Below are 17,160 nucleotides of genomic sequence, written 5' to 3'. Positions count from 1 at the left end.
GAAATTCATTTAAGGTCTTTAACTTTGCTTTGGGGCAATATCTTCCGTGGTCTGTGGAGAATGGATGGAGAAGTGGAGAAAATTCTGAATTGGGTAAACATAGATGGTACGTAACTCTTTGAGTTTTCCACAAAGTTTCTAAAAGATTTTTCCTTTTTTCTAAGTTTTAATCAGATTTAAAGCCTGACAGAGTTTTATTTCTAAAAATGCCTACCCAACATTTTTAAGCCAGCTGGTATTACTAAGGAATACTGAAGGACTTTAGATCCCTCCTATATCATGGGTGGAAGACATGTAAGGTCATCTATCTACAATTGATACAAGATTCTGGAAATTCCAATACAAAATGTGATCTTGGTAAAACACTTCTAAACAATTCCAAAGGCTTTTTTAGTAATTAAACTTATGGACCACTGAAAATCTTCATTTTATTGTTTTGATTAAAGATTAGGCAAAAATGAAATGTGGTATCATCAGTGATGCTGGAAAGACTCTTGAAGCAGTGATTTTAGTACGTGGATGTGTAGATTTAGGATGTGTAAGACCCCCAATACAGACCCCTGAGATTTGGGTTTTTTTTTTTCACTTACTTTTGTTGCAGTGTCTCCCATGCCAGCCTTCTTTGCACTGGCATTTATTGGGCTCAGCACAGGTACCATACGGGCCACAGCTGGGTTCACAGACAGCTGTAAGGAAGCAAGCACATACACCTGACCTCTTGACACTCCTTCCAGGGCCAGAGTTGAATATTTGCTTTCCCTGCTCTTCCTCAAGGTAAGTTGGTCCTGGTGCTGGGACCCTCACAGTAAATCTGTGACTTTGCAGTGAGTGGAGGCCCCAAAACACTTCACACACACACACTCCCCCCCCCAGTTCCCTTGCAATGTCTGGCTCAGTCTCTCACAGGAGCAACAGATGGAACAGCAGAGCTGAGCATGCACAAGAACCACTGGGAGAAGGAGGGTAGCATCCTCCCTCTGACACTGTGCTTCTGTGGGATTTTAACACTGCAATGTGCTGATGCTTTACTAAGCATTTGTCTATCACTAAACTGCTGTTACTGAGCTGACACATTGCTGTTGTGTAGAAACTCAGAGTACAGAAGAGATTGTAGAAGCTTTTGTAAAAAAAAAAACAAAAAACATTTCTGTTTTTATAATTCCATTAAGTCTGGCATCTGCTGTGTGGCCAGGGTGTAAAATTAACATGCAATACTGTGACAACAATTACTTAGGGATGACTTTATGTAAAAAAGATATTGTACAGCCAGCTTGATGCTCCTACAAAGCCTGATGGAGTGACTTTGGTACTTACGCTTTGAACACAGGTCTCCCTGGTAGCCTTTGGAGCATTTGCATTTATTCCTACCAGTACATTTGCCTCCATTCCGACAGGGCTGATGGCACTTACCTAGAAATCAAAACCACAAAACCAACAGTCTTAATCCCCTGCACCTACTGGGGACAAGAGTCTGAGAAGCCTGCAAAAAACTCATCGGATGCTGGTGTAAGTGTGCACTATAGATACGCCAGAAAAACTCTGCTGCAAGTCTGTGCTTCCATTTTATATGAATTCTTCTATGTTCAAAACTAATAATAATTTAGCACAGCCACAGCCTGCATGTCCATGCAACTTTTGCCCAAACTTGTGTCCCACCCCAGGGCTCAGCAGAGCCCAGGGACACAAACAGAAAACCTGGTAGCATCCAAGAGAGGTTTTTAAGCACTGTCAGGAACGGAGAGGAAAGGCAGCTGCTTGCAGACAATAAACAGATTGGCTGAGGCTGTCAGCTTGTGGAGCACCATGGTGCTGTGGATGGTGCAGTGAGGGCTGTTCCACCCCACAGCTCAGACACTAAAGGCACATTAACAAAGCTTACCCTGCTTTCCTGATTGTGAAGAAGAGAGCATAACAGTAATTAGAGCTGGCAGACATTTTTCAAGGCTTTTAGTCCGGAAATTACTTTCCCTCACATTGAGACTTGGCCAGAAGAAGAGGCTGGGACTGACAGTGCTGCCACGGGAAGGTTTGCTTGGCTCTGACTTGGATGGGAGGGAAGAGGTCCATGCTGATGGAGGAGATCCATACTCATGTTCCTGCTGAGCCTGACTCACACCAAGGGCCTTCCTCAAATTTAAGGCCAAGTCTCCCACCACCAGACTGCCAATTTGCATTATTAAGCTAATTATATCTTCACTCATCTCAAGGAAGGGCAAGCAAAGAGCCCATGGGTGAGGACAGCTCAGGCTGAAGGTTTGCTGCCACGTCCCTGGGCACTCTCAGGACATCAGGAACTACTACCTCAGCCTCTTATCTCCTCTATGGCTGTACACACCACTTCATCTTTTCTCACTGTCATCCAAAACCTATTTTCATCTTTTCTAATCCTACATTTTCTAGATTCTTCAGAAAACAGGAAAAAAAGGAAAAAAAAAAAAGTCCTTCCTAGATTTAGCACTAATATTCACCAGCTAGTGAGGAAACAAAAACTGGAATCTGGGACAGCAAACTGCTTACTTTCCATTCTTTTTCAAAAAAAAAAAAGGATGTAAACAGAAACCTGCACGTGCTCATTAAAGCATCAACACTGGCTTTTTGTGCTGACAACCTCAGCAAATGCCCTCATCTGATCACAGCCTGCCCTCTTGTGAGCTCAATAGCCCAGGTAGTGCCTGCTCAGTTCTCAACCCCAGCAGACTTCTGCCATACATTTGCTCCTAAGGTGCATAATTATTTTCATAGCCCTGAAAGAAGCTTCATAACCAGCCAACCAAACAAACTGTGCCAAGGAGAGGTTCTACAAAAGCATGATTTCCCCACAGGAGCCTCTGGAGAGGGAATCTTTAGGTATTCAAACCTGCAAGCATTTGGATCCCAACTTATTAATGACCCAAAGGAGCAATGCCATGGAAATCCAGGAATTATCCTAGTTCTTAAAGTAAATCTGGATGAGATGGTTCAAGAGGCATGATAGCAACTTCTATAGAGTTGCATTAGGCAACCATTTGGCTCAGGACGGTTCATTTAACTTTGGCCTAAGATATTTTCACAAAACGAAGAGCAGTAACTCTCTCTGTTATTTACTGAGAAGCAGGAAAAGCAACAAAACACTTGGTGACAAATAGAGGAGGAATCCAAAATAAAATAAAACCCTCTGGCTCAAACTAAGTGACTAATTAGAGACAATGCAAAACTATAGCTGCAAAAAATCTGGAAGACTGTGAATGCTTGTTAGTGTTGTAGAATGGGTACGTTTCCCAGGAGTCTTAGAGAGTGATTCAACTACTAGACAAGCACTCAAAATCTTTAAAAAACATTTAAAAAAATACAAAATAAAACCTTTGCAGTTTTCAGAAGGTGGCTTTCCCTTTGTTATTTCCAGGCCCCCATGACTGAGTGCAGCTGGCCATGGATCTAAGAAAAGATAATGAGCTGTGTTTCTCATCTGATGTTTCTAAGCCTTGTCTGGCCCTTCTTGCAGACTTCCACTGTTGTGCTGCCACTGGTGCAGTGACCAGAGGTGGCAGCAGCTATCAACCAAAGTCTTACAATTGTCATCCCAGCTTTGAAAAAGCTTTGCCAAGTGCCTTGCCCTTCCTTGCCCTCATCAGCGTGATCCCTGTTTAGCTCATAGCATATCCTGATTTTTTTCCTTGCTTTTGTAAAGAAACTAGTTGACTGCCAATATTTTAATTAATTTGATTTGAGTTGTACAGGTAAGCCTTTCCAAGATGCCAAAATCAGTTGCACCTATCCCCAGGAACAGTAAAAAACCATGAGCTAAAGAGCCCCTGAGTCAGTCCAGTGAAGCAGAACCGTTATATGTGCTGCAGTATCAGTTCCAAGAACTGTCCTCAAAAAAACCCCACCACTGACACAAAGTACATGCTTCCCAAGCTTTGAACTAAACCTTATTCATCTGAGAAGTATCAACAAAGCTGATTGCGTGGGAATTGAAGAAAGAAATGAGGTTCTGTCAGAGTGTCAAATTGGAACTTGATGTAAACAAAGATAAATCCAGTGGAAACCCACACTGTTGTTCTTGCTGATGTCTGATCTGAATTTATATCAAAATACAGTCTTTATTAGTTATATAACAATAGTGTTTTATTTTTTCTGTTTGGCTCAAGTGTAGATTAGGTAAAAAGGACTTGGAAAATAACACATAATGCATAGGTGAAGCATTTACACACCTACTGTTTAACTACATGTAAATATTGTGCAAAATTTTCTGTGTTTTTTCTTTGCACAGTAATTAATTTATTGTCTCATATTGGCACTGGAGCTTATTTCCATCTGTTCCTGAAGTATTTGATGATACCTATTTCATAACTGGAACAAGAGTCTGTCTTATTGATGCATATTAAGAAATCAGCTCCTACATATCCCAAGCTAATTGCTGCTCCCTGTGCTCCTGTGAAGGCACTGGGAAATGTCAGTGGGATTACTTACAGCAGGAGAAGCTCCTCACACACTGTACAGTTCAAGCCCAGAACGAATGACCTGGGTGTACACTCTCTAAACCAAAATGCTCATACTCTGTTCAAGTGTGGGGAACTATAGAATCAATCCACTTTAACAGAGCTGTGAGAAAACTCTTCTTTTAGTGAGATCAAATACTTGACAGCTGACCTCCGAGGTCTGTTCCAGCCTGGTCGTATCTCCACACCCAGCTTTACATAGCACACGCAGATCAACCACGAGCTAAAATATTTTGAAATGCTTTGATGCTAAACTTCTGAAAATAGCAAGTCTTTTGATGTTCGTGGCATGGATTTTCAAGTTGCCATGTGAATGCAACTTAATACCTTCTGTGAAAGCTCTCAGCTCTTATGGTTCAGCCCTCCCTTTACCCCAAACCCTTCCACCCCCAGCTTATAGTTGCCCTTTCAGAGGTGCAGGCTCAAAGCTGATCTCCTGTGCCCAAGTGTGAATTGCTGTAACTTTTGAAAACAGCTGCTCCACGTGCTTGGCACAGCTGCACATCTGCCTGCCACAGAGCATCCCCTCCATACGGCTTGAGGGTTGTTACCAAGACCAGTTACTTGCACAAACACAAGGAAGGGGATGAGATGGTTTAGCAAGGTGTCAAATTTATCAGTAAGAAACACATGCATGTGGCATCTGACTCTCTGAGGGTCCCAACCTGCTATGTGAGGGCCCAGCAGGGGCAGGTTGCACATCACTGCTCAGACACCAACACTAGAAGACATAGGTGGAAGTGAAAGCAAACCTAGATGCTACTCACTAATTTCACATTGGTCTCCTTCATAGCCTGAAGGACAGATGCATTTCCCCAGGTAGAAACATGTTCCTCCATTGAAACAAGTTGTTGTACAGTTTGCTGAAACAAATAGAAGAGGAATAAATTAACTCACTAACATGAACTTGGTCTGACTTGGCCTTAATGTTTACTTCTGCTCATCATAAATAAACACTAAGTAGGTTTTAAAAAGCTGCACTAATACCTTTTCATCTGGTTTACAAAGGAAGATTGAAATGTGGTTTTCTCTATGTAATGCTTTACATGGACACACACACAAGTCAGTATAGAAAGAGAGGAGTGAACAATACAGCAGTGAGATCCCTGAGGAGAGATTGCTTTACATCTATATCAATCTTCATATGTAAAGCTTCTTGAAGAATGAAGTCATTACTGCTATTGAAACTGCCACTGCCTGATAAAGGAGCACAGCCTGGGACTGGAGTTACTTCTAGAAGAGGATACTTTATTACAGTTCTTAATTAATGCCTTATGAGATTTGAGGTTTAACTAGAAGTAAATCTTTATAAGTTTTTGCTGCATCGTGACACAGATGTAAATGCTGTGTCTCACCTACCTAATTACTTACATTGTATTAGATGTGACTTTTCACCAAACAGACGGGATTCATACTAATTTTACAGTTCTATACCCTTCAGGACACTGGGAGCACTTGACCTCAATGCAGTTTGGAAATATTTTTAAAATACAGTAAAGGTCTCATCATGGACTAGATACAAGTCCAAAGAGTTTTGAGCATAGCAGTTTGTTCATGTATACCTAAAGGCATAGGAATGTTCCCATCAGTTTGCTGGAAAGTCCACAAGGACCTTTTGCATTTATTCACTACTTCATATAGTCCTGCAACAATAAATGTGATGTTCTGTGATCATCTCTGCCATGAGCAGGTCAGCTATATTTCTGCAGGAAAATACTTGGTTTTTAATGTGGTAATTTGGACTGGTTCAAATTACTGTTCTGAACAACTGATTGTTCCATTATTGTTTCTGAGCCTCAATGCAGCAACAAAAATTAATACACCCCTCTTTTTTTTTCATGTGTCCAGATGCAGCAAAATAATGTGCTAACTAATTAGCAAAGCTAATTTTGCTCCAAGAAACCAGAGTTCAAACAGCAATCATTCTTCTTCCTAGGCCAGAAATAGAAGTGAATTCTGTGGTAGGTCCCACAGCTTCCAATGGATCAACCAAAGAAATTATCTAAACTACCCTTCACTGGGTTAGTGTATCTGGACACCTGCCATCCAGCTGTGAATGCACTTTCAGCAGCAGCCAGGTTGGGCTATAGCATCTATTTGAAGAATAGCTTTTAAAATTTATTTCATCACTTGCCTGACTTTCCAAAATCCACTCCTAGAGGGAAACTAACACAGGGGAATAATGAGAGGCTGATGGATCCAGAGCCCAGGGGGTTTTAGCTGGCAGTTACCTTTGTCACAGTTGATGCCGTAGAAACCCGGGGGGCAGATGCAGAGCCCTGGTGTGATGCAGAGCCCACCATTCATGCAGCGAGGAGCACACAGTGCTGAGGAGCAGGAAGAACAGAAAAAACCCCATCACTGGTGTGGTAGCAACTGGCTAGTTCAATACACAGCACCTTGTCTCTGTAAGTGACTTTTCCTTCTGCTTAATGTAACAAATTACCTTCGCAAAGCACCTCTGTAGGTGGATTAAACCAATTACATCTCTGGCTTGTACCTGGCAATTTGTATATAGTGTTACTAAAAAAGTAGAAGACAAAGTTAAGTTCAAATGTGTTTCTATATGTAAGCAGAAATTGCCTCTTATACAGTTTAATTCCCCAACCTTATACAGTTGGGGACAGCAAAGTGCTCTCTTACACCCCTTGAATATTTCCATTTCTCCCAGAGCATCCCTCTCTATAAGAGGACCTTGGTGCTGCAGCTGGTGCCTCTGCTCTGTAGACAGGAATGGCTCTTTAGGGCTTCACTCAGAGATGTCAGAAATTCAGTGGTGTTGCCAGGCAGGCTTTACAATGAACACTCCCTTCTCTCTCTGCATTCCTGAGCATGGGCACCTGTACCTAATTTAGGCTGAGGGAGGCTGCTGCATGGCCAGACTGTCCTGTATGTTCCCCCTGAACTGTCTCCAGAGCCCCTGTTCTCTCTCAAGACTTCTCTACAGCTGTGCCTCCAGCACAGGGCTCGCAGGGAGGATGTTTCTGGCATGTCTTTGTTCCTGGCTGAGCAGCAAACCCTCCTGACCCTCCTGGGCATAGCCCTGGGGAGAGCAGCAGCCACAAGCTCCTCCTGACAGGGAGTTTGGAGGGTGCTTTTTGTTGTGTTTTTTACTTAGTTTGTTTTTTGGGTTTTGTGGGGGGTTTTTTTCTTTTTTTTTTTTTTTTTTTTTTTTTTTTTTTTTTTTTTTTTGAGGTTTAAGAGTTTATTAAACATATGAATGACTGAAAACTGCATTGTGCCATTTGGCCTTCAGGCCAGAGAACATCCCTGATCCCTTGTACTAAATATTTTAGATGTAGCCAGAGCAGCTGGGGCTCAGTGTAGTATGGCATTGGTATAGGATGTCCATGGGTATGGTGTTTGCTCCATCTTATGTCACCTCAGGGAGGGTCTGCCACTGGGAGTGATGAAGGAAGAGGTAGGATGAAGGGTTAGTTTCCTCACCAAACCACTAATTTTTTTGGTCTGTCACTCCTGGAAATGTCATTTGGGGCTATTAGTCACTTATGGAAAGGAAAAGAAGACTACTTCCTTCATCTTCCCATCTTCATTGTCAGCCTGCCTCTAAATTAGATCTCCAAGTTAGATACTATTTCCAAATAAATAAACACAGCACAACACAACACAAGTCCTTTTCTTTGTTTTCCAGCTAGTCCTCATTGGCAGAAGAATTTTATTTAATCTTTTCACCAGATGGATTCCCTGTGATAAAGGATGACTTAACTATTGTGTTAGTTTCTGTTAAAAGCAATCTTGTAGAGTGAAAACATCTTTCTTGCAATCTAGAAATGTTTATATTAGACCACGGATGAGAACACTAATTCTCATACAAGTACAGACTCAAAATGTATAGAACTCTGAGAACAGGCCATTCTTATTTTTAGGAGAGGTTACAGTGCAGTTTTGTTGAGACTGTGGTAAAGAAGACAGCTGAGAGGATTTTTTTTTAAATTACCTTTCTCACAGTGAGGCCCATAAAATCCATCTGGACATTCACAGACACGTCTTTCATTGCAAAAGCCTCCATTTCTGCATCCTCCTGGACACTCCGCTTCAGAAAACATAACAGTCAGATATTATATACTTCAGCTCTTGGTAAGAATCACTATATTCTTGTGCCACAACAATCACAAAATACTTGCTGACAGGCAAACGCTGGCAGAAATGGAAGTTCAGCCGAGACCTCCTCGAGAGAAAATAGTTTCTTTTGTGTTAGTCTACAACCAGAGGTTCCCTCAAAGAGCACGATGTGCTTGTTGACAGATGGTGCATTTCCATTGCTCTGCTGTTCTGCAAGCACAGGAGCCACGTGGATGCTCTGCCCAATGCACCACTTTCTCCTGTGGAAAATCAAGAGGCAGCCAAGGCAGGACTTGCACTGCTGGTTAGACCTGCCCTAAGTACACAGGACCAGTTTCAATTTCTTTAGCTATAATCAGACTGCCACTTGCCTTGCTCTGATTGCTACATCTGTTACTACTGAGGTGACAAAGTGATGAAATCTGTGTTCAAATCAAAGACTCGGCTTCAAGGCTAGATGAAAGGTCAGAATGGAAGATGAAAGCACTCCTGTACAGTGGTTCTATATCATCATCCAACTCGTTCACATCTCAGCTATAGATCAAACACTGGTTGAAGCATTTGCCAGCACTGGCTGCATTATGAAAGAATGAGAAATTCCTCTGGGTAGCACCAGCATCCTCAAAACACGCACAAGTGGCAAAACAAATTGAACCCTATGAAAACATGTCTGCTGAGCAGAAAAACAATTGCTCAAAAATACCTTCCTACATCTCTCACAGAGAAGAAAGCAGGCAGGAGAGTCTGCCTACTCCCATTGGAAAAAGTGAGCACCACCTGTCATCAGGGCTAGAGGGCAGCTTGGGCGGAGCAGGCATGACTTCCTCACCTTGATGCTCTGCTGGGAGACACTCCAAGTGTCAATGTTCAAAATCACTAAGGTAGACCAATATGTCTCAACCCAAAAGTCATCTATCAGACAGCAGTTGGCTGTCATGTTGGCATCAGTTCTTTTCGGGTTTTTTTTCCTCCCTTAGTGTAACAGTGCATTTGTGACCAAACCCACTTGCCAACAGCAGCCTTACCTCTTCGCTGCCTTATCAGAAACTGTTGGCACCTGCCATCCTTATGCTATAAAGACATATCATGGATCTATACCAACTCCCAGCTAAACAATACCTGAGTTCAAACTGAAGCAGTTTTAGCCCTTAAGTTTCCCTTGCTTGAAGTGAAAAGGAGCAGCAAGATGTTTCTAAACTCATGAGGGTCTGTCTGAGATATTTTTGCAGCCTACAGAGATTCTTTAAACTGTAGCTCCTATTAAGACAGAGAAAAACCCAATCTTGGTTTTAAAAGAAAATACTTATTCTACTTTCTTCCAGCATTTGATTCAGCTGACATATCTGTTGCTGAGGCTCATACACAAATAAACTTGTTTTTGAGAAGTTATCTAATAGCTAATTAGAGACATGGGAAATGATTACCACTATAACTACGAGCAGTATTCTCTGCACTCATCTAATGGCTCTTGCTCAGTGGGCTACAATGGGTAACTTCAAGATCAAGTAAAATGAAAGAAAATCTAACGTCCTGGTCAGGTGGTTGTTTGCAGTGTACACCTGCCAAGGAAACAGGAAAGAGAGCATAGAGAAGGTGACATTTTAAAATGCTCTTCTAGCCAAGGCCATAGATACAGGAAGCAAAAAGTGAGGCTTTGAAAGCAACACTACAGCAGTAGCAATAGTAGCAATGGCTTTTTCATTTTCTTGTGTTCCAACATTGTACTCTAGGGCTCTTTTTTGAAAAGTTTCTCTCTTTGTAACCAAAGGCAGAGCTGCTACTCATTACAGAAAATCCATGCTTAAATACATACCATTTCAAACAGAAATACAGGAAAACAAATTTTTTTGTGTGGCCACCTATTAGCTCCAAGAAAGCCTCTCCTCTCCCACAAAACTCCTCCCTTGCTCCCTTCACTTCCTCTGGCATGGGCTCTGCTGGATAGCCAAGAATGACTGAAAACAGCAATTGGGATCCCAGCAAGAGGAACTGGAGCTCCTCACCACAAACAGCATCTTTCAGAGGAAGGAAACTCACCCATACTCTAACACCAAGCAGTAAGGACATTCTCATCCTTACCAGCATCTGTCTCAAAACACTGTGGGGTTCACCTCACCGGAGTGGGAGTTACCCCAGTTCATGCTGAAAGAGATGAGGTGAAAAAACTTCTCTGCCCATCTCTAGAATTTGGGAAATTGCTCCCACCTCTTTTTAAGATGGCTCTGGGAACAGAAGACCAGGATAACAATCACCTCCAGCTCTCCTGAGAGGCCAGATTATGCGACACCTCTAAATTGCTAAGTATTACACCTCATTTCAAAATAATAACAATAACTAATAGCACAGAAATTATAACTTGGATGAGTGCTATTACTAAACTGAGTTTGGAGCTCTCCCTAAGTTACATTTTTCCAAAATACAGACCCCAAATCTATTTCCGAAGTTTATTAAGTTCAATTGCATCTTTGAACTGAACGGAAAATAAAAAGACATTTTGTGTTGTATTTACATCAGCCACCCAACTTTGTACATGAGATCTGATTGGTTAAGCCTCCATTTTGCTTCCTGTTTCTCTGCCCACTTCTTCCCCTCCTCCACTCACCCTGGGCTAATTGGCAGCAGGGAGGCTTCAAAGGAGCCAGGCAGCTTTGCTATTTAGGTGTAGTGAGGTTTCAAAGAATAAACAGCTCCTGCTCCTGCTGCTCACTCTTTGAAGTCACACTGCAGCAAATTAGCTCAGAAATAAGAATGCAGAGAAGAAAGTGTGGGACTGGGAACAAAGATTTAACAGGATAAAAATAAAAATCTCTCTGTACATCAGCTCTGTGGTGGGATAACCTGATACAGTTGCACATGACACGGGATAACTGTCTTATCTTAGATACTGATTTTTCAATTTCCACAGCCTCGGTTTAAAGTGATAATTATAGTTGTTTGTAGGGTATCAAATGAATCCACTTATTACACAGAGTTTATAGATTCACAGATTTATATGTTCATAGATTGGTGCACTCTCCATGTGCAGGCTGCAGTAACTTCATGCTGCCCTTTTTTTACCACTGCATCCTCTGTGTCTTTATGGCCTGATGACTTCCAGTACCTTACCTATATCCAAAGCCAAGGAGTTGCCATCTGAGCTCCAGAGAAGGGAAAGCCATCTTTTGCAGAAATTTCTGATTTAGGATTTTTACATTGAGGCTGGATGTGCAAGTTGGTATCTAAGAAACTTCTGAACCAAAGCACCAAACAGTATGAATTGAAGTCAGTGTCCCCACTAGAGATCCCTATCCAGTTCTCCAGATTATGTGCTGTTTCTGGAAACCTTACCCTCAGCTTGGTTTCACAGGTCTAGATGTCCTCCAAGCACTTCAAATCATATTCAAAGAGGTATCTTATATGATACGTTTTTCTATCAGTGTCCTTGATGTGATGAGCAGTAAAGAGGAGCAGAAATACCTCCAACCCAATCTGCTAAGGGAGATGGAGCCTAAAGTAAAAGGTTTAGTAAACAGGTAGTAAAATAATACCAAACCGGCAGGGATAGAACAGCCTGATATTCACCACCATTGCTACTCATTGTGTGACTACTTTATTTCCACCTTTTATAGCTCTTATCCTGAATGAAACAAAAGGCAATTAGGTAACCTGGTCTAACAGTATTCCAACATGTTCCCTTTAGTGTTACCTTGCTGACAGGTTTTAAAGAAGATGGCATTCTGTGGGGTCTGGAGAATAATATTGCCTTCTGAATTCATTATGATCACATTCACTTCAAATGCAGCAACCCCATCTTGTTTTCCAAGGCAAGGAAATCCAACCTGAACGACTTAAAGGAGAATAATAACAATAGTATTGATACTTAAAGGCATATAGATATATTTACATATAAAAGCATACACCAAAATACAAAAAAAAAAAAAAAAAAATTTATATTTAAGCTTTAGAGTAATGCCATTGATGAAAACCTATAATATAGAGATACACAGATCAACTTATTTATAGGCAGCTCCAGGACTGGAAGTGCAGCAACACAAGAGATGAGCCTCATTTACTGACAAAAACCCAGCAATCTACAGCACAAACAGAAGTCTTAACACAAGCATACTTTTGCTCACAGTCAAGGCAATCACTCCTGTGGAGGTATCCAAGGATACACCAAAGCAACCTGGAAGCTTACACTTGATTTTCTAAGATGAGCCTAAACTCTGCAGGCTCTCATACAGCTTCTGTGAAAAAAGTCACACATTCTGGAAAAAAAAGTTACTTTAGAAATGTTTTGCTGGTTTGGGCATTGCAATTAATATTTAAATAAGATATTGATTTAATTCAAACTAATTCCATAAAGTGCTGGCAAGATGGTACGATTGCTAAGTTACATCATGGGTGCAAATATTTAAAAAGAAGACAGAGACACATCACTTTAACAGAACTTGTAAACTGCAGTGATATTTGGAAGTTGACTTTCCAGGAAAAGTATTCCAACACTTTTGAACTACAAAGACTTAAAGTAAATAATAAAGGCTGGTGGATCTGGAGTACTTTAGTGAGAAAGTAAACCTGATACCTCAGACCTATGGAATGCTTCTCTGTGATTGTCACAAGTGATCTTAAATAATCTTCAGATTACATGATCTTATCTCTGTTCTTCAAAGCTGAATCTTCCTAGCTGCTTTAGATACAGCTAAACCAAAATGTTTATTCATTTCTTTCAAAGCTGGCCTGAGATTTCAGAATGAAATATTGAGCCAACAGCCCTACATTTGGTTTGGTTTAACTTGGTTGTTATAAAGAATTTTGCAAATCATAATTGGGCCATTTTTTCTTATTTGTTGCCTTGGTATAATATAAAATAATTTATTGGTGAAACACATTCTGCTTTTGGTAAGTCCTACAGACAGAAAATGCTGTTGTAGTTTTCATTTTAAAGTAATTTTATTGCTGAAGCACTTTTACCCCAGTCTTTTAAAAGACAGTTGCATAAAGCACGTAACCATGTGGTAAGAGGGAAACTCTTAATAGTGGATTAAGTACAGTTAAAATGCAGAGAACTTCTTGAACTGTAGTAACCTTCTTACAGCACAAGCACAGAAAATCAGTGCTTGTATCAGGATGTGTATGACCCCTCTGAGCAAATTGCTGCAGGGAAGAAGATATGGCAGACAATCACAGGATCAGAATGGTTTGGGTTGGAAGGGACCTTAAAGCTCACCGAGTTCCAACTTCTGCATGGTCAGGGACACCTCCCACCAGACCAGGTTGCTCTGGTCTAGTTGCATCCAACCTGGCCCTGAACACTTCCAGAGACAGGGCAGCCACAACTTCCCTGGGCAACCTGTTCCAGTGTCTCACCACCCTCACAGGAAAGAATTTCCCCCTAATATCTCATCTAAATCTCTCCTCTTCAAGTTTTAAACCATCGCCCCATTTTCTCTCACTACACACCCATGCAAAAAGCTCTACCCCAGCTTTCTTGTAGGCATCATTTTCCTAGGCATAGTCAGAAAGGGGTAATTTTGGTCTAGCTTTTATTGATAGTTAAAAATTAAAGGACAAACTAGCTCAAATTAGAGGATGATGAGTGTAGAGCTTCCCACATATCTGATCTGCTTTATGTGGAGGTGGAAATAATGGTTAACAAGAACTTTTGTGACTTTTTAGATACTTTCAACTGTCTTTACTTGCCAGTTTATCAGGCTTGCAACCAATTTTGCAAGCAAATTGCATCAATTATGGTACAAATATTATAGCACTCTTCACCCAAATCATTTTCATACCACTCATTAAAATCACACTGGATGGAGAAACCAGTGATTAAATTTAAATTCCAGGTGCCACAGAAAAAAGCTGTTGCAGCAGCAACTTAATTCAATGCCATTCTACCACAAGCTGAAAATGGAGGATATCAAAGACAAACTTTCAGAATTTATACATTGAGTAAGAAAAGATGAAGAAAGAGTGTTCAAAGATGTAAACCTGTATACCAGTGCTCTGCTTGCATCCCCATCCTCCTGTTCCATTTCTTATTTCTTTCCCATTTTATCCCACATACTCTTAGGGCAGCTAGGGCTGGCCATGAAACCATGATCACTAAGACACCACTGGCAGATATGGTTCTGCCTTTCTACCAGATACTACTATGCATTAGCCCTGAAACAGATGGCATGGACTGTTATTGATCCACTACAGAGCAATGTGAATTCTGCAGCCTCTCCTGGAAAGCTTTTTTACTCCCCACAGCTCACTGTGTACCACAGTGCTTCTGGAGCACTTGTATTGGCTTGGGCTCAGCATTTGCTGTGGAGCTGTTGGCTCCAGTGAAGGGTTTAGAATTCACAGCTAATTATAATATCCTAAACTGGAATTTGTGTCTTTGAGCTGAATGCCTGATGCCAACAGCTGACCCCAACTGGAAGTAAAATGTCCACAAACTGCAGCCTCTGAGAAACAGGACCTTTTGGTAATCGTGATCATGGATGATTTTCCGAAAGTTGCACAACTTCAGTAATAATATTAATGGACATAAATTTTATGCTACAATTTTGCACAAGTTTCTGCTGACTTATCTACACATAGAAGATGCATGTGAGTTGGCCCAGACAAAATAATCTGGTCTAGTCAAGCAAGGGACTCATAAACTGTCCCGTGTCAAACACTGTGGCAAGCATTACTTCAGCAAAAAACTTCAAACCTGCAATTCGTAATAAAATATTTAGACTTTACTGGCTGTGGAATATTTTTTTAATGAACAAAACTTATAATATCAACAGCACAAACCTGATGCTTTATGAGGAACTGTGCCAAGCATAGGGATATTTATGGTTGGATCAGCCATTATGCCTTTATCCAAAGAGCGCAAAGACAGGAACTCATAGAAGTACTCAGCCTATAACAAAAAAGAAGAAAAAAAAGAAAAATCTATATGTGTTTTGATTGCATTCACAGAAGCAAACTCTTTATCGTATAAACTACAGCATAAAAATACTACACTTTTTATTATATCATGCACTGGATTTGTTTCTATAATTTCCCCGAGTTCTTCTTCATGTAAGCATAATTTTTAGATTATTTCCTCTTATTTCAGAGACTGCAAATAATCATGCACTCATCAGGATTCAGTATAACAGCAAGGAATATTACATCCATACAGTGAACAAATGTTCACACAGAGAAGACAGTTTTTACAACCCACACCTTTTATCTGGCAGACCACAAAAAGATGTATGAACAGTAAGCTAATTCTTGAAGTTGTTTTTTCAAGGGCAGAATCCTCCTGGAACTGATTGATGAGCCTGGATGACCTGTCTGCACCACAAGCACAGCTTAAAGGACGTGTTCATATGCATGATACCAGCTGTGGCATGAGAATGTCTGAGATGGCTCTTGGTTGACCTGCAGAGCACAGCACATTGCCTTGGGGAAACAGTGCCAGGAAACAAATACCCACATTACTGGGGTGCCATGCTAGGACACATATCTTGCTTAGAGCTCTGGCACTGCCCTGTTCAAGCTCACTTCATTAAATTCTTCCAAGGGTGGAGCTGAGATCTTTCTCACAGAGTTGGCTTCATGTCGCTCATTATTAACTGCAAGGTAAATGATTTGTTTCTGCAGTCCCCAAAAGGTGTTGGCATGATTTAGAGAGTACTTTCTACCACCTTCACTCTACCCCTGATATGCACCTGCATTCTGTCACAGATCGTAGATTTTGATACCCTCTTTCAGGGGACCCTGGCCTCTCCATGAATCATGAATCTGAACACATCAATCATGTATTCAGTATTTCTTCATATTTGCTGCAAAGGGACCCCTGGCATCTGCAGCGTGGCTGTACACACCATATACACCTGAGATGTATGGATTGTAGCAAGTCACTGGAGATTTCCACTATTGTCAGTGGTGGGGCTGTGGATGTGCAGAGCAAGTGGAAATGAATCTTTTCCCTAAAGGCTGGCTTCTTGCTTACCCTGAAGCACATGAGGGAACACAGGTTGTTGTACCTGCTGCTCTTAGAAAAGCACTGGAGACTTTAGCATGGGTACTGGCAAAAAATATGTCAGCAACTCATTGATAGTAGACAGTATTGTTATATCTGTCTTTTAGTCAAAATATTGAAACAACGAGAGAGATTAAAGCTAAACTTTTATGAACTTTGATCTGATAAATGGTAGCTAATTTATGTCTACAAGATGGCAGTCAATGTCCTTAGCCAGAAGACTGTCCTTTTGCTCCTGTAATATCCTGGGTCCCTAGTGCAAGGAAGGAAGCTGTGGACTTACTGGACTGGAATCAGTGAAGTGCCACAAAGATGATCACAGGACTGGAGTGCCTGACATACAGGGAGAGGCCAAGGCAGCTGAGACCATTCAGCCCAAGGGGCAATTGAATCAATGTGTACAAAGAGCTAACAGGGAGATGTTAAGGGGTATGAGCCAGACTCTGCTCAGCATGCCCAGTGACAGGTCGGGAGGCAATGAGCATGATACAGAAAACTCACTGTGAACCTTCAAAAACACCTTTTTACTGGGTGGGTGACTGAGCACTGGAACAGGTTGCCCAGAGAGGTCGTGGAGCTTCTACCTGTGAAGATTTTCAAAAC

At 41.3% G+C, this 17,160-nt stretch overlaps 1 protein-coding gene across 2 annotated transcripts in view; it reads right to left on the bottom strand.

Moving 5' to 3' along the window:
* The window catches only part of WIF1 (WNT inhibitory factor 1), a 53,002-nt gene that overhangs the window by 13,535 nt on the left and 22,307 nt on the right, over positions 1-17,160 (bottom strand). For both annotated transcript variants that reach the window (XM_071733477.1, XM_071733476.1), the window contains exons 3-9: positions 15,339-15,447; positions 12,250-12,390; positions 8,440-8,535; positions 6,713-6,808; positions 5,249-5,344; positions 1,315-1,410; positions 591-686 (exon numbers count right to left, since the gene is read on the bottom strand). In XM_071733477.1, the coding sequence (XP_071589578.1) occupies positions 591-686; positions 1,315-1,410; positions 5,249-5,344; positions 6,713-6,808; positions 8,440-8,535; positions 12,250-12,390; positions 15,339-15,447 (730 nt within the window). The remainder of the gene's footprint in view (positions 1-590; positions 687-1,314; positions 1,411-5,248; positions 5,345-6,712; positions 6,809-8,439; positions 8,536-12,249; positions 12,391-15,338; positions 15,448-17,160) is intronic.

Source organism: Heliangelus exortis, chromosome 1 (assembly GCF_036169615.1).
Source record: "Heliangelus exortis chromosome 1, bHelExo1.hap1, whole genome shotgun sequence".
Taxonomy (NCBI): domain Eukaryota; kingdom Metazoa; phylum Chordata; class Aves; order Apodiformes; family Trochilidae; genus Heliangelus; species Heliangelus exortis.
The sequence above is the reverse complement of the archived record's forward strand: the minus strand, read 5'-3'. Positions and strand labels throughout refer to the sequence as shown.